The sequence below is a fragment of the Grammomys surdaster genome, unplaced genomic scaffold (genome assembly GCF_004785775.1).
Source record: "Grammomys surdaster isolate TR1022 unplaced genomic scaffold, NIH_TR_1.0 126391, whole genome shotgun sequence".
Classification (NCBI taxonomy): domain Eukaryota; kingdom Metazoa; phylum Chordata; class Mammalia; order Rodentia; family Muridae; genus Grammomys; species Grammomys surdaster.
The window spans coordinates 8,475,716-8,500,583 of record NW_021621185.1 but is presented as its reverse complement, the minus strand read 5'-3'; the positions used below and the strand labels follow the sequence as shown (position 1 = coordinate 8,500,583).

General features: G+C 36.9%; 1 protein-coding gene across 1 annotated transcript; it reads right to left on the bottom strand.

The window, feature by feature from the left end:
* Positions 1–1,129: 1,129 nt before the first annotated feature.
* Ccnh (cyclin H) lies at positions 1,130–24,630 on the bottom strand. Its single transcript, XM_028760169.1, has 9 exons — positions 24,376–24,630; positions 23,180–23,302; positions 17,555–17,628; positions 16,277–16,487; positions 11,345–11,508; positions 7,752–7,822; positions 5,120–5,231; positions 2,159–2,219; positions 1,130–1,297 (listed from the first exon to the last, which is right to left on the bottom strand). The coding sequence occupies exons 1-9, from the start codon at positions 24,490–24,492 to the stop codon at positions 1,259–1,261; spliced, it is 972 nt and encodes a 323-aa protein (XP_028616002.1). The 5' UTR covers positions 24,493–24,630; the 3' UTR covers positions 1,130–1,258.
* Positions 24,631–24,868: the final 238 nt, after the last annotated feature.

The following is a 24,868-nucleotide window of genomic DNA, read 5'->3' as shown; positions in this document are numbered from 1 at the left end:
GAAAAACAGACACATACTGCAAGCATTTGCAGTTCTGTCTATAGTCTAGCATGTTGTTTAACTTGAACTACACTCGGGCATATAGGTGTTTGTTTTTACTCTACTTTTATGAAGCCCTACTTTTTAAAATTTTATTCTAAAAGAAAATAAACTCAATTATTAGAGATGAACATGCATACAGAGTAAACATCACCATTTAAAAAACATAACTAAAATGCTACCTACTCTCTTGGGAAGTGTATCTTGGAATATGTAAGCTGGGTAGATTTAGATTCAAGGTAGTTGAGTTTGTCAGAATTTCTTTTATGCCCGTTTTCCAGAAAAAGAAAAATCAAAACAATGGTCTAATATACACATATCTATCTTCAATTGGACCTTAACTGTAACACCTACTATTAATATACAGCAAATATATATTGTATGTCAAGCACTGCTGTGAATAATCCTATCAGAAGCAGGGTTTATCATTTTCCCCAATCTCTATTTGGGAAAATAGCACACTGACATATATAATTAACTAAAGTCGTAGAAAAATAGAGGCATATGTTTTGGGTTTTAGTATTAAGTTATTTCATTTTAAATTTTGAATGTAATTTATCTACAAATTCCTAGTCACATTATATAATGCTCATTTTAATATGGATTTACTGAGATGATCATTTAATGATAAAATTGACTATATCATTTGTTATGACTTCTCTGTAGTAATTTGAGATTTTATTATCTATACTCAAAAATTTTATTTTTATTTAAACCTAGATGTCAGTACTTGCTTGGAATAAAATTTAGTGCCTAAGTACTAAGGAAGTGCCCAGTACATTCTACAGCTTAGTAAATAGTTCATAAATAGCTGAGTCTACTGGAGAAACATTTGAGAAGCATTTGTAAGAGCTTCTGGAGGATGGAACCTGTTTCCTTAGCTCTTCAAATGTTTACCTAGTGCTCAGTTTTTTGTTTTCTGGTATATTGCTTCTAAATGGAAAGGTTTGTTTATGACCACAGTTTGACTTTGGCCACCACAGGAGGACATGGTGTGCTACTAATCCTAGTGGGTTATGAATATTCAAGCTAGGTGGCATTCAGCCTCTTCTGAAGCTATATTTTATATAAAACAATCACAAAGGAAATATATATAACAATTAGAAAAAGTTTAATATATTTTGATGTTTTCACATTGTACTATTTTTAGAAAGTAAAATGTCAGACATGCATCCTACTTCCGTTGGTTAATAAGTACTGCTGCAGTCATTTATAATGGTTAGAGAGAATCTACCAGGTCATCGTCAGTCCATTCCTCCTAAAGGGAAAAAAATGTTGTAAGGGTAACATTTAAGTATTGAGCCATTTGTTGTTTACCTCCCTTTAAAAAAATGGGGACTGACAACAGTCTACTATAGTTGTTTTGTTTTGTTTTGTTTTTTTGAGATGTTCTTCTACTATGACTGCAGCCAGCTTTGGATCCTGCTGTATCTCAAGTGCTTGTACTACAGGTATGTGCTTAAGTCCTGCACTTCACTGTGATAATGACATGGCAGCTGCCCACTCTGTGAAGAGTATATAAAGGCTATCCTTTTTCCTGTGCTTATTTTGACTTCCTAAGAGACAGTTTTTAAAACTGGGGTAAGGCAAGGGAAGAATCCTTAGAGAATAGAAAAAATTTAGCATCACTGTCTTCTATCATAGGAAGTTACTTCAATCAAGTAGCTTACATTAGAAGTGGCTCATGGTCAAATAGACCATGGATAGGCTTCCTGATAGCACCATGTAACAAGCAGCTGCCACACAGCCTCCTACCATGGATTCTAATCCCCCTGAACTGTTACCCAAAATAAATCTTCCCCTTAACGATTTCTTTAAAGTTCAGACTGTACATAAACAGGTGAGTAAAAAAAACTTATACTTTCAAACTTCAGAGGTACTAATGTAGTCCTAATACTCGGAAGGCTGAGGTAACGGAACTGGGAGTTCAAGACCAACCTGGGCTACAAAGCAAAACACTGTTTTAAACATTCTCAGCCCCACTTGTCTATAAAGCTAATTAAACATTCTCAGCCCCTCTTGTCTATAAAGCTAATAGTTTAGAACAGTACATCCTAACTTAGGTCATGCCAGAAAATCCAAGTGATAACAAGTTTATCTTAATTAGGGGAAAATATACCTCTTCTTGTTTTGGTTTCTTTGATACATAGTCATCATCTTCATAGCCTTTCCTCTTCTTCCTATAATTAAACAATTATCGATTAGCAAAACTTGTAGTGGCAACAAAACCTATAAAATAGGCTAGCAAGACTATATATGAATTATAACCCAGTGTGGTAGCCCACAACTACAATGACAGCACGCAGACTGAGGCAACAGTATTGCCTTGAGTTCAGACTAGCATGGGTTAACAAGAGTGAGACGCTATCTTCAAAAACAAAATACATTTCTACTGAAGAATAGGGACTAGATAGCTGGAAAGGTATTATTTGCGGATACAGAAGGAATATTTAATATTTAGTCCAGTGTAGCAAGAACCTGCAAAGATGAAAGCAACAACAGCAAAAAGGTTGAACATACCCATAAATCCCAGTTCTTGTGACTAACGGGATTTTTGGATAATCCTTGGTTACACAGTGATACCCTGCCTCAAGTAAACATAGCAAAGAGAATCTAGAGGAAAAAAATGTTGGAAGTCATTGTCTTGGGCCTCCTAAACCAGACTCTGTTGAGGAACAAATAAAGGAACACACTATAAAAGCTATGGTTATTAAGAATATGCGGTGTTAATACATCAATGGTCAAAGCAGACAGGCAAAAATGGCTCCGCACATCTGGTGAGAGACTCAGTGTGGTTAGACACAAAGATGGACAACCTGGTTTGTTCCCTGTGGCCATATGGAAAGAAGAGAACTGACTTTTGCATGCTGTCCTCCCCCCACCCCCAGGCACTTGCTTATTAAGTACATACTCAAAATACAATAAATACATGTGATTTGAAAACTGGCTTTACCTTTTCATTTTATTTGTGATTAAAAATTGTCAACTAAGAAAACCATAAAATAATATTCAAAAACAAACTAGGAAAACTACTAATATTGGTTAAAAAAACAAACAGATCCCCCCAAAACCCTTACCTAAGCATTTCTTTGTCAAGGTAGTGTAAGAAAAAATGTATGTAGGATAACCATCTTTTTTAAAAAGATGTTAATATATAATGTATTACAAGAATAAAATTCCAGAACCAATGCAGAAAACTTACAAATGGCTATTAAACTTGGAAACATCATTAGTTACAATAATCAGGGAAATGCAAATGGTCAAGGTGACACTATTTTTTTTCACCCAGACTACCAAGAGATAAAGATTTTGTTAAGTGCATGATGTGGACATATTACCATAAACAAGTATTTTATGCATTTCTACACAGAAAAGGTTGGCTGAGGGTAGACCCATCTGATAAGTTACTTCTGAGATCAAGATCTGCTATTTGATTAAAGGAAACATTGGTGTTTATTCAGTGAGTGACTTAGAATACAGTTACTGTATACTGAAAAATAAAGGCAAAAATGTTAATGATCAAGGAAAATAAATGCTTTGTGCTGAAGTAGTACTACTTAGTGTTGTTCATGAATTGTTTCCAGCCTGCAGTGAGAGGAGCGTACAGACACTGTGTACTTAAAAACTATACAGCAAACTGACAGTAACTTTTGTCTGGTGAATCTAATAGAATTTAAACTTATATTTTTATGTCTATTTCATTTTGGAGAAATTGATTGTATTTATAAAAGTATACATCTGTAATAATTTTTAAGTCCTTCCTATACAAAGAAATTCACTCATAGGAATGTAGAACTTTTTTGGCAGAGTGCAAAGCAAATGGCAACTTGGAATAAAATGTAAACTCTCTCAATTAGAAATGTCTGGATTATGGCCCATTCCATTACTAGCTAAAACAGAATTAATAAGTCAAATGATCCAACTAGGAGGACAAATTAGTAAATTCTTCAAGTTTATAAGCCATGCAGCTTCTACCATAACCACTTTAACACAGAATGAAAACAGCTACAATAATTACGTAAACCAATAATGTGCATTTTATGTTCCAATAACTGTACTTTTCAGAATCATTGTAAGAACACAGTCAAGTACTACAGCACTTCTATTTATCAATATGTCATTCTTTAATTCTGATATTTGCTGCTTACTACTGAAACCTACCAATTCAAGATTTACATGAAGACATGTTTTGACGCTACATCTGTAAGACAAAAGTCCTATAATTTGCACTCTGTACAGCCCTTGAAGTCCTTTACTACAATATAGTTAAGGAATTAAGTTACAACTATTTTGTGCTGAAGGCTTTGGCATGCTCTAGCTTTTTATGTATATTTGTCAGCATCTCTCCACTAATAGAGATCAAGGTCACATTCAGATATTTGTATATGTATGTGTGTGTGTGTGTGTGTGTGTATATCAGCTAATTCTCATTACATGTTAATAAATAACAGAAGTTTAGAGTCAGTACACACACAAAAAAATTATTTTACTTGTTATCCATGCTTAAAAATTAGGATACAATGCTCTTTTATCATGAGCATGATACATATTTTATGGTAAATTCCACATTAGCTTACAAATGAAAGGACATTAAATATTTTCTTATACAAAGGACACTAACAGCACATTTCTCTGACACAATGCTTCCTTACTAGTTTATAAAAATTATGTCTAAAACAGTACATTTGTTCATCAAAAAAAAATCAGGTTGGTGAAGAGACAAAGGTTTAACAGTCTAATAGGAAGACTGGCTCCCACTGATTCCATAAAGTAAACTAAGTTACATACACACTAAAGATCAGGATCAACTTGTAGGATGAAAGCCCAACATTTCTTCCTTGTTTACTTCCACTAGAAATGTGCACACAGGCCAGGCTGGGGATGTACACAGGTAGAGCACTTGCCTATGGACAAGGCCCTGGACTCAACTGCCAACACAGACAAAATCAGTATACTCAACTTTTTTAAAAAAAGCTTGATTTAGGTGCTAAGATTAACAAACTTGTACCAGTGAAATAATTTAAATAACAACTAAACTCAATGACTTTGTGAACATAACTTCTGTGTCATGCCTACTTACGTAACCACATTAAGTGCAAGGTCAGAAGAATGACATCGCTCCAACTTCTGTTTCAGAACAGCAACTTCTTCAGACCTGGGTGGTTCATACTTTTTTACTAGATTTCTCATGCCTACGTGGGGATACAAAAGTATTTATTAAAAACTGTGTTCAGCTAGATAAGGTGGCATATATCTCCATCTGTGCACTCAGAAGGTGGAACTGAGTTTGAGGCCAGCCTCGTCTAGAGTAAGTTCCAGGAAAGCCAGGGATACACAGAAAAATCTTGTTTTAAAAAACAAAACAAAACAAAATATCTGCTGTTCTATAAAGAAAGCCTAATAGTTTGAATTGCTTCAGGAAATAGAAGACATTGTTGATGACATACATTCTTACCAGGAATTATATTCTGTATTAAAATCAAGCAACAGCAGCTTTTAAAGCTCAAATAATGAGTATCTGCTACTTATGTCGCACTATATATAGCATTAATATAAGCATGCTGTATATAATACTGGCAGTAATGTTTGCAAGTACCTCCATGTTTACAGCTCGCTTAATTTAAGGCTTCTGAAATAACCCCTATGTGATTTAGTAAATATTCTTTATTCCCTACCACCAACCATACACATGAACAATCTATCCTATAGATGGTGTCCCAAAATATATATTTACCAAGAATATAACATACAAAAAAGGATACTTCCTTAACAAAACAAATGTTAAAAACAAACTATAGATTAGTAAAGATAAGAAAACATAAAATACTTTCTATCTTGTTATTTAACATAATAAACCAAAAATCTCAAGATTAGGAACATGATGATGCGTCCAGGGACTTATTATGTGGCCATGTGCTTTCACACTGAAATTGGTACTTGTGATTCAACATCTTTAGGTCAGTATCTGTTTTTTGTTTTTTTTAAATATGATTACCTTCATATTATTGAAGCTGAGTATTTTCTAAAGCATTATCCTTGTTTTATATTTATTAAAATAAGTGGAACAAAATAAAGATAATATAAGAAATCAGTAATTAAACTGCAAGCTTCAAACAAGCAGTGTTTTCATTATGGTCCCTTCTACCAAATTGTTAGAAAGTATTATTACCAAATCACAATTAGCTTTCGAAGTGAACCCTCTAGTGGTAAATACGAAGACCTACAGTTTATAGGGGAAAAATAAAACCTTCCATTATGCTCAGAGGAAATCCAAAATTACTTCAAGCAAAGAATCATTTCAAGGCATGTAACTGCATGACTTGAGTCTCAACTTTTAAAATAAACATTAAAGTATATACACATTTATTATCCTCTAACCAAAGGTCTGCAATCCTGTATTTTATTGGTTTGCCTTACCTCTGAAGAATGTCTCCATAACTATGAACATAATTGCCAAGACAATGAAGAAATGAGTGTGGTGGCATACCCCTACCATCTTCACACTCACCAAACTGAGGCAAGAGACTTCAAATTTATGTCTAGCCTGGGCTACACTACTAGACTCTGTCTCAAAAACACAAATTAGTGATATATATATGCCATATATATGTGTATACTTTCATAAATATATTACATATATATGTATTATATACACACACATAATATACACATATGTATATACAGATGTATATATATGTGTGTTTATTCACATACAATTAATACATATATACATGTCTTAAGCAGAAATTCTAATCAGAATTTCTAAAGAGAATTTCTCAACGCCAGCACCAAGGAGTTTTTGGTAAGCCTGTTATCAGAGTCTGTATTAGGTTTCCAAGGCTCCTATTAAAATTATTACTAAGTTAGTGTTTTAAAGCAATCAATTGTATTCTCTCACACTTCAGATTCCAGAAATTTTGTTTCCCTGGGCCCAAATGACAGTACTGGCAAATTCTGACTGAAGGCTCTAATGAAACATCAATCCAACTTTAAAGCTCTGCAATCTTTTGTTGCCTTAACACTGTTTTATGACTGTCTCAAACATCTATCTTCTGTTTGTACTTTTCACTTCAGTAACTCATGGTACCATCAGCACCTTCTCACTGCACAACCCCATCTTTTGCAGTCTCAGTTAACAGGTGCAGGTTCCACAGATAGGACATGGACCTCCTTTAAGGTGGCATTTTTAATGGTTTTTCTTCATGGTTTTTTGGTTTGGATGGTTTGGGGTTTTTGGTGCTAGGGTTTGAAGAAGAACTGGAATGAGCTTACCACCTAGTCCCAACCCACCCAGATGACTAGCTTCATTTTTATTGATCTCCATGACACCTCTCCCTGACCAACCCACACATGAAAAATTACTGGCTTTGTATTCATAACAAAATAACCAGCACATGACAGATATTAACTAGTTAAAATTATTTAAAAAAACAAATGCTCCAAATGCAAACCTTCCCTTGAAATTAGTTCTCTTAATTCTAATGTCTACCATGTATTTGTGTATACTTTTAAAAGAATCTGTTCTGACTTAGCCTTTTCTAAATCTGATACCCATATTCTGTTTTTACAAATAAAAGTACTTCCTTCCACATTTATTTATTCTCGCCAATGAATCTTCAATGCATTTTGACACACTAATTCAATGAAAATAAATTTAAATACCAGTCTAGCACAGCATTTATTCAGAAAGTAGCTTTGTTGATAGCACTTACTTTTCATTACATCCAATAACTGTGACAGGCAAGTTCTGTTTTCTTTCAGCATTAGATTCTCTGATAAATAGCTGAAGTAAAAAACAAGAACATTTTCATTCATTGAAAGCTTATAGCACAATGAAACACAGCCATAAATTATTTACCTCCGTATTTATTTCATCAAAGGCAGTTTTCAGATTACTTCCTTAAAACTATTACATACTATTTGAGACCTCTAGTATTAAAACCTGTAATACTCTGAAAAGCTTACTACCACTTCTGCCAGTTTAAGAGATGTGTATTGTTCAAAGCTCAAATTTTATTATATACAGCTTTTCAGAGATAAAAGTACTAACAGACAGTATTTATCTTGTTATTAAATCTTTGCTATAGATACAGCCTAACTACAAGCCTAACTTTATGTCATTTATGAAAAGTCTGCATTTTAGAGATGGATTTAACTAAGCTCAAAGGTAGAAGACAAGGAATATGGCACCAGTCAGCTTTCTCCCTTCAGTAACAGTGTCATTGTACCTTTAGCTATACATGAGCAAGCAATCTATCAAGATGGTATTACCTCATGCTTTATAAATCTATCAGGTCTTATTTCTATCAAGTCCAAAGCAATCTCATGTCTTTCAAAAATAAACATACAAAGAAAACTTTCTTCCAGCTATATTAGTTATAAAGAATGCAAAGAGTTTTACAAAATGTTGTTGCTATGGTTTAAACTATCTGGATTAAGCTATATGACAAAACTTTGATAACTATGTTACATATTGACTAGTTTCCTTATTCCTCTCTTGTTATGCACTTGCAGCCCATTTACAATTAAGCATAGCTCAGGATGTCCTTTATCTCCTGACATTCCTGGTTCCATTCCCCATGTGCCTTACAAAGACTCTACACCTAACGTGCAGACAAGTCAGTTATTCACATGGCTATTCACATGGTTGTCTTTTCTGCTTAGCTCAGGCTTTCATTCTTGTATTCCTTAAGTGCAGTATAATGGAAGCTCATTAAATGTTTGCTTAGGGCCGGGCAGTGGTGGCGCACGCCTTTAATCCCAGCACTTGGGAGGCAGATGCAGGTGGATTTCTGAGTTCGAGGCCAGCCTGGTCTACAGAGTGAGTTCCAGGACAGCCAGGGCTATACAGAGAAACCCTGTCTCGAAAAACAAAAAAAGTTTGCTTAGTAAATAAATGAGATATGAATCACAATAGAGTTAAATCTACGTAGTGTGTTATGTTTGCACAAAATAGGTATACTGGGGGCTAGAGAAATGTCTCAATGATTAATGGCACATACTGTTCTTGCAGAAGACCCAACTTTGGTTCCTAACATCTATATCTGGCAGCTCCCAACAACCTAACTGGCAGGAGCCATGTGGGAGAGGCTAGCAGGTGGCTTTCCTGGAGGTGGTCCACCGATTTTGCATGGCTCACGATGAATAAGCTACGAGAGGCAAGGTCCTAGGAGATATTCATCTCAGGATTGCTTCTTGCAGCTGATATGCCCTTTCCTAGTACAGTCTAATGATCCCTGGGCATTAGCCCACCCTATGGGACAGATTTCATGAAGGTGAACATAAATATGAACATTCATGAAGTAATGTTGTTTAGATAAATTAATGGTTTTACAGAATTCCTGATTTGATTCAAATAATTTTATGAAGAAAGTTTTAAGAGATGGCTTAGTTGTTTTGCCAGAAGGATATATAATAAAGTTAGAACCAATAATAGAATGTGTCCATTCCTCACGAACAATAAAAGCTCCATAAAGGGGGTCTATAATGAGCTTTCACACTTATACTAAGGAGAGAAATAGGCTTGAGACAGATTTGTGATCAAGAAAAAATATTCATTCTAGGTCAGATCCAAGGATAAAGCCACAGGTGTGCGCTGTAAGACAAGGCCATGTCAAAGTGTTACTTTTAACTTATATTTAACAGTGCTTTGAACTTAGTATCAACGTCTTTCTCTAACTCCCCTTTTGTATAATATTTTATCTATGAGGTAATTTTGTAAACAACTTTTGTCTAAGAAAGTGTAAGAAGGCCAGGGAGAAGGAATAAAGTGTGACATCTGGGGGCTCAGCCCCACCCACCAAATGTATATGTGTATGTCTGTCTATATGTATGACATATGTAGGTATATGTGTATGTATGTAAGTATGCATGAACACTTGTCGAGCTGATAAGACAGGTGGTTGGGCCTGACTAGATTGTGTGTGTATATGTGTATGTGTTTGTACATATTGCCTGGTGAAAGATTTTAATTCTTTTCCTGTCTTTTGTCTTTGGTTCATGAAGAGTTAATGAGTTCTAAGCCTCTCACCTGCGGGGAGTCCTTGAGCTAAAAGAGAAACCAACACTTATTAAAACATAAATAGTAAGAGAGCTGTAAAGTCAATCTCCAGCACTTATCAGCACAGAACAGTAGGAGGGAGTTTTCAGAGGCCATCGACTCCTGACCCCCAGAACAGTAAGAGAGCATTACAAGGCCATACTTCATCAGTCTTTGGCCTTCATCCAACTCTGTGTCCCACTTCAGCCCATTTCCCTGCTGGAGCAGGCCCCTGGCACCCAACTCAACCCCTGGGAAATTACACCTTTTTGCTGGTGTCCATACATATGGCACCTATATACATGGCATATACTTATAAGTACACATAGATAAAAATAAGTATTAAAAGAGAGGTATACATACCATAAATTTAAAAAGGCTAAGGTCACAGTGCTTTATCCTAGATGCAAATGTTTCAAAATCTGTAACTGCTCATATTGTTTAAAGATACTTTGTTATATATACTGCCTTATGTGAAATATGGTATCTGAGGGTCTGCAATATCGGTACTTCTGTAGTAATAATAAATATTCCTAGTGAGGAAGGACAAAAACTAAATTATATCTGTTAAATATCTGATGCTGTCTTATCATTGTATTTTGAAATTTTTAAGTATATAAAATAGTTTTAAGTTTAGAAAATTTTACTTTCCTCAGCTGTTTATAAAGATGAGACAAAAGAATCTCATTATAAGAGAAATTAAATATGAACAATAAAAAAATAGTATAAATTAGAAAACAACTGGAGTATGACAATTACTGACCATTCTCCCAGCTCCGTGATAATATACCTATAGTACTGTTACAAGTTTAAGAATTAGTATGTGCATAAGATAACATTAAAAAATCGAATGGAATTAATTCACATTAAGCACTCATTGTAATGCCTGTGTCTATGTGTGTTTATGTACTGGCTATTATTATTTATGGCTCAACTACAATGTTCATATGGATATACTCTAAAGCATTACAAATCCTTACTGAAAGTGTTACACATGCTTTACAACATAGCATACAATACATGAGACTTGCTGCATTAACACTGCCTCGTAAAGCTGTCGTATACTGGTAGCTCTAGGTGTCTTCCACTCCCCCGTTAGTCAGAAATGTATTCTCTCAGCTCAACAATACTCGATGAAATGCTTTCTTTAAAGGCAATTTCCTTCTTCAATCACAAAACATATATAAGACATTATATATACAGAAGTATTGTCTAATGAAGCTGAAGTAAAACTTGAATTTGACCTAAGGTAAAACAAATTAATACCTTTCCATAGTAATTCCAGCCCTAGAGGCACTTGATAAAATGGCAGTTAGGGCAATTTGTGAAGGTGTGTATAAAAGATAAGCATCTGTCAACGCAACTCTACTTAGGAAATCATCAGCCGTTTTCCTCAGAATCTCCGGATTCTCCAACATGGGGTATCGAGTCTAGAAAGAAAGTTAATAGGCGTTACCATTTCTGAGAGTTGGATAGCCATACCATTAAAAACTAGAGTAACTAGTAGGTACTTAATAAAGAATGATTTTTAAAAAGTAACCCCTTTCCTCTGTTTCAAAAGTCAATCTTTCAATGTCAGATTGTTTGGTATGTACTAATTGAACATAGCTAAATTATAGTCATGAAATTCTGAGTGTTTTCACTGATATGACTTTCCAACATTTTTGGAATACAACCATGATTAGAAATATATGCTTATAAGAAAAAAAAAAACAGGAGCACATGCTTTAGCCCATTAATACTTAACATTTTTCTCAATCTAGTACTTTTCTAAGTTAGAAAGGGAAACTCCTCAAGATTCCACTGGATTAAAGGCAAAGACAAGATGTATAAGATACATACTCTCAGACTGAAGAAAGACTGGAAAGCCACATTAGGCCAAATCACTGTCAAAGTGAAGATTTTCTAATGTATATTGTGGTGGGAAAAGTAAATGGAAATGAATATTGAACCAATTAGTCTTCACAAATATCTACAGAAATACTTTTAGACTATGCCCAAAAATTATGGAAAACTTTATGCTGTTAATTCCTTTCCTTAAGTTTTAATCCCTCAGATTGACTTTACTTATTGTCAAATCCTAAAGTAGTAAAACAATCTATAAATATTCTGGAACAAAATATATCATTCAACTATAGAGTCCCACATAGGCCTAGTCATTGTACTCAAATGCCTAACCTCTGAAATGATAAATGTAGTTACTCCCCTTCCTCAGGATTTTGCTTAATTTTTTTCATGATGTTCTTGTAAATCTTAGACCATTTGGTTTTGAATTCTTCTACCCGATCTGACTAGAGTCTTCAATAACTTCTTTGCTGCATTTTTAGGAAAAAAAATATAATGTGTGTAATATGTTCACAGTGCACATAGAGACAGAAAGGGGTGTCAGTTTTGCTGAAGCTGGAGTGATAGGCAGTTTTGAACCACCAGATGTTGGTGAACTTAGGTCCTCTGGAAGAAAGCAAGCATTCTTTAACTGACAAGAATTGAAAACAATGATGTTTTCCTAGAAAATTTGTTCTTTCATTTGAGTAAGCCTCAAAAAAAAAATCATTCTATGAAAAATTATTTCTCCAGCCTCAATTTCAACAGTATCTGAATATAATTTCTATACTTTTGATTTCTGAGCATTGATAGGAAAATCTACAAATGAGGTTTTGGGATACTCCTATAAATTCACACTCACTGACCTTACTATGTCTCTTAGCCTAACAATGATGTCTTCCTAGAAAACTTGTTCTTTCATTTGAGTAAGTCTCAAAAAAAAAAAATCATTCTATGGAAAATTATCTCTGTACTTAATAAGGATAAAAACTATTTCCATTAAATCCCTAGAAACAATAGTATTTTCACCCAGACTCACTTTCTTTCTCATGATAACACAAGAGCTTGTACCTTCTCTAAGGCCAATTGTACCGTTTCAAACCCCATACTAAACCTCCTTTATATTGTTCATAGAGAACATACAGCTCTGCTGTACAGTCTCTATTTTCCTCTAATTTTTTCTTATTACTAGGCCATTGGATCGGTACTTAAGTGTATCAATCTCTACGTCTATATCCAGCATCTCCTCCATTTTACCTCTTTCCAATTCAAATAAAAAACTGTTTAATCCAGGTTACGTACTCTGTCCTACAAAACAATTTTTTTCTATCAGTAATGAATAAGAGGCAAGTTCTACAAGGTTCTAAAGCAGCTGAGCATTTCCCATTACTCAGTTATTTCACAAGCATCACAAGTGACATGTTTTCAGCAGTGCTTGTGTAAACAAGTCTATGGTTCAGAATAAGACACAGTGTGTACGTTACAGAATTTTGAAAAAATGATAAACGACTATGGTACTGCTTTATGTTCTTGCTGTACTATATATTTATATATATAAATATAATTATTTATATATGTATAATTTCTCTCTCTATGTGCACTGTGCACGTATTACACACATTATATATTTTTTTCCTAAAAATGCAGCTAAGAAATTATTGAAGACTCTAGTAAGTCAGACTGGGTAAAAGAATTCAAATCCAAATGGTCTAAGATTTACAAAAACATCATGAAAAAAAATATATGTATATATATTTATACATATTTATACATATATACATATATATATAATTATTTTAGAGTGTATGTTTTATATTTACTAGCAAAAAGTTAATTTTTATGTTAGAATATGTAGTAACAACATACTAAATATACAACACCTCAGGTGCATCCATAAGAGTAACAGAAGCACGCCACTGTTATGGGAGCATGACAGCTCCATGCACAGTAACCCCTAGCTCAGGATAATATGTAAAGGGGGAAGACTGTGATATTGATCCCACAATGAAAAATTCATCTAGTGTCTCAGCATATATCCAGTAATTAAGGAACATTTATAAGAAACATACTTGTTTTTCTCCCTCTTTCCATTTACCTGGACAGGACACAAGTTGACATGACACAATTCTGAGTTCTAGGGCTCTCCTTTATGGTTTTAAATTTTTACTTTCTTTGCTTTAATGCCTGTTGATGTATATCTGTGTTTTGCCTGCACATGTCTATGCACTACATGTATGCCTGGTGGTCAAGAGGGACAGAAGAGGACATTGAATTCCTTGGAACTGGAGTCACAGGCAATTATCAGCTACATTGTGGGTGCTGGAAACTGAACCCTGTTCATCTAGAAGAGTAACCAGCACTCTAAACTAGTACATCATCTCTGCAGCCTGTCGTCTTTCAATTTATTCCCCTAAAGACACCAATCTGCTTTTATTTATTTTTTTCTGTCTACACTTCAAAGACAAATGTCAACAAAATCATGAATGACCTTTTTGGCATCAAACTCAGCAAACATTATTACCCTATATTTTCTTTGCCTAATCTAAGCATATTGGAAAGATGTTCTGCTTACTTACAAGAGTACTCTTCTTCCCTTTATTTTCTAATAATCCTACAAGTCTGGATAAATTTTAGTCCCATTATAAACTTCTTCATTTTTCAACTACCCTTTAAACATTTCTTATGAGCAGTCCCCACTATTACCCCTTTGCCCATTCTGATCCAGTCTCTTCATAATGCAAGTTACATACTGATGTCTAATCTCATTTGATGGTATAATGCCTATTTTTGGCTCTCAACTTGATTATATCTGGAGTTATCTAGAACCCCAAATGGCTGGATGAACCTGTGAGTGATTTTTCCTTAATTAATTCATTTGAAGTGGGAAGATTCACTCCTAATCTGGATTTCTGAGGGAGGAAGACACAACTTTAATCCAGATCTTTCGAGGTGTTAAGACTAACCTCCAGCAGGGGGTTGGTGGCACACGCCTTTAATCCCAGCACTTGGGAGGCAGAGGCAGTTGGATTTCTGAGTTCGAGGCCAGCCTGGTCTACAGAGTGAGTTCCAGGACAGCCAGGGCTACACAGAGAAACCCTGTCTGGAAAGACAAAACAAAACAAACAAAACAAACAAACAAAAAAGACTAACCTCCAATTTGGGTCACACCTTCTGCTGGAAGCCTATATAAAGGGCATGGTAGATGGTGGCCCCTCTTTTTACCTGCTTGCGCTTGCCTTACTAGGAAATCCATTCTTTCACTGGCATTTGCGCTTACTTCTTTGGCATTCCAGTATATATTGAAGATCAGCTGAGGCATCCAGCCTCATAGACTTAACAACTACTAGATGGGTTCTGGGATTTTCTGTTCATAGGCAGTCATTATTTGATTAACTTGACTACATCCTAATAAATCCCATTTCTTTCTATATAGAGATTCTGTTACTCTAGAGAAACCTGACTAGTACAGACACTAACCTGTGAGGTGCCAACAGGCCATTTTTTCACATTGTGAACCCAATCATACCAGTTCTCTAGACAAGACTGTCTTCTTGTTCCTTTGTTCAACATTGTCAACACTAGATTTCTGCCTTTAACTCAAGCCAAACTACTCTTTCCCCTCCATCCCCAGGCTCTTCATTTCTTAAGTGAGCTGTGAATCTAAGCTCTTAACTAGGAAGGTCTTTGGGTGGGATGTTCTTTCTTCACCTAATTGCTACTCTTGATTTGAATTTCACTTCAAGTGATGCTTTCTCAACAGTGTTTTCCTTGCTTTTCAATCTGCCATCTTTAAATAGAATATTTTGATTTCCCTTTATAAAATTTACCAGATTAATAGTTATCTAAGGTCCACTAAAATCATCATGTTCCTGACCTGTTTCTACATTGCACCCCAGAACATAACGCTTAGCATAAACAGAGTATCTACAGCTGCTTACCTGAGAATAACCAGTTCTTGACTTTTCTTTGACTTTACTTAGACTATTCAACAACTTAAATTGATGACGTCAATATGAACATATGTATTAATATGCAGCACATGTAAATACATAGATATAAATTCTATACATAAAGTATACACACGCACATATTTGTGTTACAAGTTTTTTGATGTACACACACTACATTGCCAGGCTAGTCTCAAACTCCTAGATTCAAAGCGATCCTCCCACCTAAACTTCCTGAGGCCCTGAAAATACAGGTCTTACCTATTGAAGTTTGAAAACTATTACCCTAGAAAAGCCAGCAAAGACTCTCAGGTTGTACTTGTGATGTACCAGTTAGGATATTACTGGTTATAAAGTTTTTAATTAGTTTTAGCAAACAATAACAAAGGATTACCTCTATTAGCTAATTTCATTTCAGTAGGTTTACCTTTATATCAATGAGGAAGCCTTCAAATGGTCTATATGGATTGTGAACAATAAGGTGAAAATTAAGTTGTTGTATAAGTAGTAGTTCATATTCCAAAATCTGTTCCAGTGCCTTCTCCTGTCCAAGAGGACTTTCTCGAAGATTTCCAACAAACTGAGGACTAGACACATTGAATTCATCTACTTTGCAGGCCAAAAATGCACAAGTAAGCCTACATTAAATAAACAAATAAATAAATAAATAAATAAATAACAGCAGAAATATCTAAATAGTCCTTAAAGTACTTTGTAAACGGCATAAATTTATATGTAACTATGCTAGACACTGCAGGAAATTTTTTAAAAAATGAAATAGAAGTTAAAAAGTGTTCCTCTTTAAACTTTCATTCCTTAGACTTAGGAGAAACTTTAAAGTTAGGTTGGGCCATCATCTACTACTGCTACAGCATTTAAACATCATTAACAGATAGCTTCATGTAGTCCAACCAGAGCTTGAAAAATAACTAAGTAGTGTGCATCAAGAAATATAAACAGAAGATTTAACTTAACAGAATAGAACATGTGCATATACCTTATGACCATAGAAGACAGGTAATGGTAATACAACTGCAGTTGGTCATTAGCAGAAGCCTCAAGTTATCTGAATATGTGATTATCAGCTTACAGGCAAACATGAAATTCACCTGAGTACTAAAGTAAGCTCAGAGAGAACTAGTGCAAGAAAACTACTGCTGACAGCCTTTAGAGTCTGAAGTCACAATAAAGACCTGAGCTTGACTGGTGATAATGAAGTGGAGACAAATAAACAAACAAACAAGCAAATAGAAGTAGGAATGACAGCAAACTGTCTGATGAGCCCTACATTGTGTTCTCATATATAATGATAAGCATAACACTTAGCAAAAAGAAACAACATACACTTGTTTAGCCAAGATGAATACAAAGTTACAAGATGTATAAACTGAATGGAAATGGAGAGAAAGCAATTACCTCAAATGAGTCTTAGCCTGAGCAATTGGGAGAATAAAGGTGCCGCTGATAGTGGTATTAATAGAATAAGTAGGTGTAAGGAAAACTAGGTGAGTGGTAGACAAGTTGCAGTTGATGTCATTAGCTATATAGAACATAACAGCAAGTAAGAAGACCTTATATCCAAACAGAAAAAAAATTCAAGTCAAAATTGTTCCTAATTGTCAATTATCTCTCATATACATCCCACAGATAAAGGTCCACACATTATAAACATCTTCAGTAAAAACAAAAAAAAAATTATACTCACATTATTATCCGAGGGTGATATTCCATTACTGAGTTATTAAGATAAAAACGCTTGAAATACATACAAGCTGTACCCTAAGATTAAAAATAAAAATATAAACATTTATAAAAGCAGGATCTACTTCCATGTTACTTGTTAAATTTTGAAAAAAATAACTTATTCATGTACAGGTTCTCTTAAAAGCATTTTTCATGTGAATATGTCTGAATTTTTCCTTAATCAAAGTAAATTATGATATAGTGCAATAAAAACTGTTGAGTGTAGTTTTAAAAACACTCTACTGCCTTGCCCAGGACCTGCTGCGCTCTGGCCCCTCCCAGGTCCCTTTTGTTCCATGCAGCTTAGCTCCCGGACTCGACTGCTCCACCAGCCCACTCGAAAATGCATGCCCTTACCAATTTATCATGTCCATCTCTCCTTCCACCATAAACTTAGTGGCTTGCTCCAACTAGCCCCTGCCAAACTTCTTTGGCCACCTGCCCGTAGCAAAGCCCACAGGCCCTAGCTGCCCCCAGGTCTTACACAGTTGCTGTGTCCATTTTCCTCCAAAGCATGGCAGAAAAGCCCCTTCCCTCCTTTCCTGCATCTCCTCCGTCTTGGGACCCAGAACCCACTTATACCTTCTACCCAGAAAAATCAAAAACCAATTAGGGAACTAGATCTTAGTATCAGAACGTCCCCTTACAAAAAACAAAACAAAACAAAACAAACAAACAAACAAAAACCCCAAAAAACAAAAAACAGAAAACAAACAAAAAAAACCAAAAAAACAACAAAAACAAAACAAAACAAAAACACCCCCCCCAAAAAAACACCAACAACCAAAGAGCCTGTATTCTGGTTTTTTTTTTTTTTTTTTTTACTTATCTGTCCCCAGCCTATGTAGAGTAATCCTTTCTGTACTCAACTAAATTTAAATGTGTGTGTGTATTAATTTTAGAATTCAGAGCAAAATAAGTACTTACACTCAGAAAATTTTAAGGACTAAAATATCAATGATCATAGGTAAGCCAATTTTGGAAAAATGTTACTGGGTAACATGACTGGAACAAAAAGCCTCCAAATCTGTGATGAACCATGATGACTACTGACAAACAACAGCGCCTCCCGTTTGCCTGAATACTTCCCATTCCGTAAGTCAGTCCCACTGTTCGATGCAACAGTATCAATCTATTCCAATCCTTATAACACAGTAGTAAAATACTGCTAAGTTCACAGAAAATGAGCCAGCACGAGTGATCCTGCTTACTCAGACATTTATCAAGGGCCAGAGGCTACATCCAACTAAGAACTCTCTATCTTTACCTACTGAATCACTTAACAGTAAAATAATCACTTATTTATTTGATAATAGGAAACAAAAACCCCTTCATTTAAATACTTCAAGAGTTGCTGTCCGATGGTGGTGGCGCACGCCTTTAATCCCAGCACTTGGGAGGCAGAGGCAGGTGGATTTCTGAATTCGAGGCCAGCCTGGTCCACAGATTGAGTTCCAGGACAGCTAGGGCTATACAGAGAAACCCTGTCTTGAAAAACCAAAGAATTGCTGTCAATTTATATTAAACAACAATAACAACAACAATAACAAAAAAAATCACTGTATTCACTGTATGGATTGTAAGGTTCAATGAAAGTCTGCTTGACCCAAAGAGATAACTTAATCCTACCAGTTCATTCTACAGTTTCTGTAAAAAGAGGTAAAACCCAATTTCATCATAGAAACTAATCAACTGTATCTGCTACTGTTTATGACTGTTTGCTCACTCAGATAAGTCTACAACTTTAAAATGAACCATAAATACTTATAAATTTAATATTTTCAATGTTTTTTTTCTTTTTTTTCTATTATAAAAATGAAGGAGCCTAGATAGTTCTTCTCTACGGGGTCATAAATCATTCGCTTTTGAAACTTTAAAAACAGCTGTCTTAGTCAGGGTTTCTATTCCTGCACAAAACATCATGATGAAGAAGCAGGTTGGTGAGGAAAGGGTTTAGTCAGCTTACACTTCCACATTGGTGTTCATCACCAAAGGAAGTCAGGACTGGAACTCAAGCAGGTCAGGAGGCAGGAACGCAGAGACCATGGAGGGATATTACTTACTGGCTTGCTTCCCCTGGCTTGCTCAGCTTGCTTTCTTATAGAACCCAAGACTACCAGCCCAGGGATGGCACCACCCACAATGCAACCTCTCACACTTGATCACTAAGTGAGAAAATGCCTTACAGCTGGATCTCATGGAGGCATATCCTCAAGGGAGGTTCCTTTCTCTGTGATAACTCAAGTTGACGCACACAAAAACCAGCCAGTACAACAACCTTTCATACTTGGCCTTTACAACCAACAAGCCATGATAGTAATAAGCAAGGCAAAGTCTTTTGGACATCCTTAACACCATCCTTTTTCTTTAGCTTGTACCACAGGTTACCTATTCCCACCACAGTAGAAAACACAGCACCAAGAACCACATAAACTAATCCTGAGACATTTAAGCCTGGGATATACTCAGTTGGTAGTGTGCCTGCCAGGCATGGATGTAGCTCTGCATGTGATCCTGGGTACTAAGTAAAATCAAATGTGTAGTGCCTACAATTCTAGTGAGGTTTAAACACTAGGACCACCAGAAGTTCAAGGTCATCCTCTGGAATATAATAAACTCAAGGCCAACATGACTCATAGAAGACAATCTCAAGAAAACAAAACAAAACAAAGCCACTAAGAAAACAATAACAATGCTATCTCTAATATCCTCTAATCCAAGTTTTAAAAGATTTTAGGGCAAGAGTAGCAGCTGGAACATAAATCAATGAGCACTTCAAACAGGAACTGAGTTAGCAGAGTTGAAAAACCACTAGTTTATATTCTAATCTCAGTTCTACTGTTTTCTAGTAAAAAATATGAGAAGAAAAATGAGGATGTCACAACCTGTACAGCACACTATAAAACAACACTGGAGATGCTCTTACTCATAATATATAGCAACTATGAATTAGGCTTTAAAAATCTTACAAAATTATTTTTCTCACACTCATTATACTGATACATGTATGAAAATACAAGTATTTAAACAAATGTGACTGATTCATATACAGCTTTCACTTAAGCATGTTATGGTGCTTAAGGTACATTAAAATTCACGCCTTGATACAGGGAACTAAGCATCTGGGCAGAAGTCACATTTCATTGTATTGCTTTTGTCTGTTATGGTTAACACAATTAGTGGAATTTCTCTCTTTTCAGCCCAAGGTTCACGGAGCAGCTATGCCTTCCTCACAATTCCAGCTCACCCCATCAAGAAGCAGAGGAAACTAGGTCAGGCACTCTAAGAGTCACCAGAGGGCAGGAGTCCAAGAGTCCAGTCATGACAAGAAAGCCATTTTCTGATGAGATGGCCTGTACTGGGCCACACTGTGAGAAGAAATAAACTACTAGATTTTTATTTTCTATTATAATTTGCCAAATAGTTTGGGTCCTATTTAGTCTATAGTTAGGACTACTCTAGCTTCAAAGATAACTCTAACATAAATACAATTTTGCTACTTAAAAAGAGTAAAAGATCTTTTTCCTTTCAGTAGGCTGCTATTTTGTCATATTGATGGTGTTCTTAGCCTTGCAAAAGCTTTTCTGTTTCATGAAGTCCCATTTATTAACCGCTGACCTTAGTGCCTAAGCTATTGGTGTTCTGTTCAGGAATTTGTCCCCTGGGCCGATGAGTTTAAGCACTTCCCTACTTTCTTTTCTCCATCTGGACATGAGTTTTGTGCAGGGTGATATATATGGATCTATCTGCAGACATCCAGTTAGGCCAGGGCCATTTGTTGAAGATACTTTTTCCCCCCATTGTATGGTTTTGGCTTTTTTGTCAAATATCAAGTGTCCACAGGTGTGTGGGTTTATTCCTGGGTCTTTGATTCTATTCCATTGATCAACCTGTCTGTTTTTATTCCAATATCATGCAGTTTTTACTACTATTTTATGGTAGTACAACTTGAAATCAGGGAAGGTGATACCTCCAGAAGTTCTTTTATTGTACAGGATTGTCTGACAGAGGACTAACATCCAAAATATTAAAAAAAAAAAAAACTCAAGAAATTAAACAAAAAAGAAAGACCCAAATAAACCAATTAAAAATGGGGTATAGAGCTAAACAGAGAATTCTCAACAAAGGAATCTTAAATGGCTGAGAAGCACTGAAAAGAAATGTTCAACATCCTTTGTCATCAGGGAAATACAAATCAAAAGGACTCTCAGATTCTTTCTTACACTCATTAGAATGACTAAAATCAAAAACTCAAGTGACAGCACATGCCAGTGAAGATTTGGAGCAAAGGGAACACTCCTCCATTGCTGGTATGAATGCAAACTTGTACATCCACATTGGATATCAGTTTGGCAGTTTCTCACAAAATTAGGAATAGTTCTACCTTAAGACCCAGCTATACCATTTTCAGGCATATACCCAAAAAATGCACCACTATACCCTATGAACACTTCCTCAACTGTGTTCATAGCAGGTTTATTATAATAGCCAGAAACTGGAAACAACTCAATGTCCCTCAAGCGAAGAATGGATAAAGAATGTGTGTGGTATATCTATAGAATGGAATACTACTTAGCTATTAAAAACAAAGACATCATGAAATTTGCAGGCAAATGGATGGAACTTGAGACTATCATCTGAGTGAAGTAATGTAGACCCCTGAGGTAGGAAAGGCTAGGAGAGTCTATGAAGATGACTGTAGCTGAGATCCCTACCAGCAGGAGATCTATAGAGACTGAAACATCCACCTCCTGCAGCCATTCAGGACTTCCAGTGAAAGGAGAGGGACACCAACCCATCCACAAAATCTTCAACCTAAAACTTGTCCTGCCTTTAAGATATGAAGATGGAGCAGAGACTGGAAAGGAAAGGCCAACCAATGACTGGCTCAATCTGAGACTCATCCCGTGGGAGAGAGCCAACCCCTGACACTTGATACTCTGCTGTGCTTGCAGGCAGGAACCTAACATAACTGTCTCCTGAGAGGCCTCATTCTGCAACAGATGAAAACAGATGCAAAGACCCAGAGGCAGACATTAAGAAGAGCTTGGGAAGTCTTGTGGAAGAGTAGGGGATAGGATTGAGCAAGCCAGTGGAGTCAAAGACACCATAACAGGACCTACAGAGCCAACTAACCTGGGCCCATGGGGGCTCACAGAGACTGAACCGCCAACCAAAGAGGGGTGGATCTAGCCCCCTCCCAATTTGTAGCACATGTGCAGCTTGGTCTTCATGAATCCCCTAACATTTGGAACAGGGGCTGTCTCTGACTCTGTTGCCTGCCATTGGATCCCCTTTCCCAAATGGAATGATTTGTTGGGCTTCAGTGGGAAAGAAGATGCTCAGTCCTCTTCGGACTAGATGTCCCAGGGTAGGGTGGTACCCAAAGGGGTTGGGGCTTCCCTTCTCTGAGGAGGAGGGAAGAGGTATTGGTTAGAAGGATTCACAAAGGGCAGGAATGAGAAGAGGTGGTGCGATTGGGATGTAATGTAAAAAAATAAATATGGGGAAAAAAAGAGGAAAAGACTAGAAGAGTTCAATTCTCTCAAGCCAGCTGACAAGCATATTCTTCTCTACCACAACTTACCACAACAGACCGTGGCATAGCTGGTTTAAACACTGAACAGAATTCCAATAATCTTTTTTCATAGTATTTGCAAAGTGTCATTTCTTCATGAGGCTCAAGAAACACTGGATCATTTGGAAGAACCTTTAGACAGAGCAAACATTTCAATGTAAGGTCAGTGAATGAATTGTAAAACTATGTTCTCTGTCCTTCGTCAATTTGACTTATACCATCACCAAAAAATAGACCTTACTTTTTTTTTCTCTTTTGTAAGTTTGCTAAAGAATTAAGCAAAATATCTAGGAAAATAATAAGCAAAAAGAATAAACTAAATCTAGGCCTTCATTTCACAAGTTGTCAAACTGTCAGTTGGACATTTTTAAACAATCACGACAGAGTATGCGCCAGTTCACTCCCAGGTTTGATACCATTATTTGTAAATTAAAAAGAAGATACGTATTTTCACTGGTTGGAAATCTCCCACAGTAGCTTTCTCAGTGAATCCCTGTGTCACTCAAATTAAACAGCACTCAAATTAAAATAACTAAGTTCATTGGCTACCTCATTGTTTGGGGAGTACAAATCTTATTTGTCTGAACTCTGTAGGAGCTACTATAAAGTTACTCCAGGGCACTGCAACAGAAATGAATGGGAGAGCTGTAGGTAGATCGGGATAGAGAGCATAGAACAAGCCATACTCAAATGGCTTGTGTCAACTATCTTCTTTCCTTGTGCAACTTTCTAGGTGAAGGTTGTTTCTGTAAAGCAGATCCAACAGGTCAACATTTCCCCACCTCAAGATTTTGAAAAGTTCCCTTCAGTTTTGGCACACTTCCGCTTACAAGTTGCTTGCCCACGTTCTTCAATCACTGCTGCAGGGGTCCAGCTTCACCCACGAATGACCACGAGCACTCCACGCACTTGCCTGCGAGTCTGACTTTCCACTAGACCCCAGCGGCTGTGTCTGCCCTCCCTTCTGCCAACTACAGAGAACGGTTTGTCCTGACATCCTGAAGGACAAGCGCCCAGTTCGAGTCCCACACTAACTCCGCACTCTTCCAAGGCTCTGGCCACTCCCCCAGGATGTTACTCGTCCCTCTGCCACAGCCAGCCCCCCACCGGATGAGCGCTCTACAGGCTTCCAGCACGCAGGCAAAGCAGGACTTGAGGGGCCCCAGGTTCAGGGTGGCACAGGGGCTGGCTCGCGGGGACCCTACCTTCCCGTTAGCCACAGCTTTGCACTTGAATTTGCGGTTGGCGTCGGCCCGCAGGCGCGCCAGCTGTTCCTCGCTAACGAAGGTCCAGTGCCGCTTCTGGCTGCTGCTGTGGTACATGCTGGAGCCCTCACGGGCCACAGGGCTGCGACAGAAACAGCGACACTCCAGGAGACTGCAGTCACCAGCCACGGCCAACGCGCGAAGCCCCGGCCCAGACCGCAGACGCGCGCGTGACGTCACGGTCACGTGCCGGCGTCTGCCGCGGCGTTTCCGGAGACTGTGGGAGGTGTTCCGCGACGCGGAAGGGCGGGGCCTCGGGGCTCCCAGGCTTCGGGGAGGAGTCTGAAGGGTGTGACCCAAGAGGGTCCTAAAGTGGGAGTGGCCGCAAGGATCCAGCTTCCAGAGGACACGTGGGCACTAAGAGGCCTAAGGGACACGTGGGGAGAGGGACTTGAACTTGCTGGATACGAATTTGAGCTAATGAGAGGTTTTT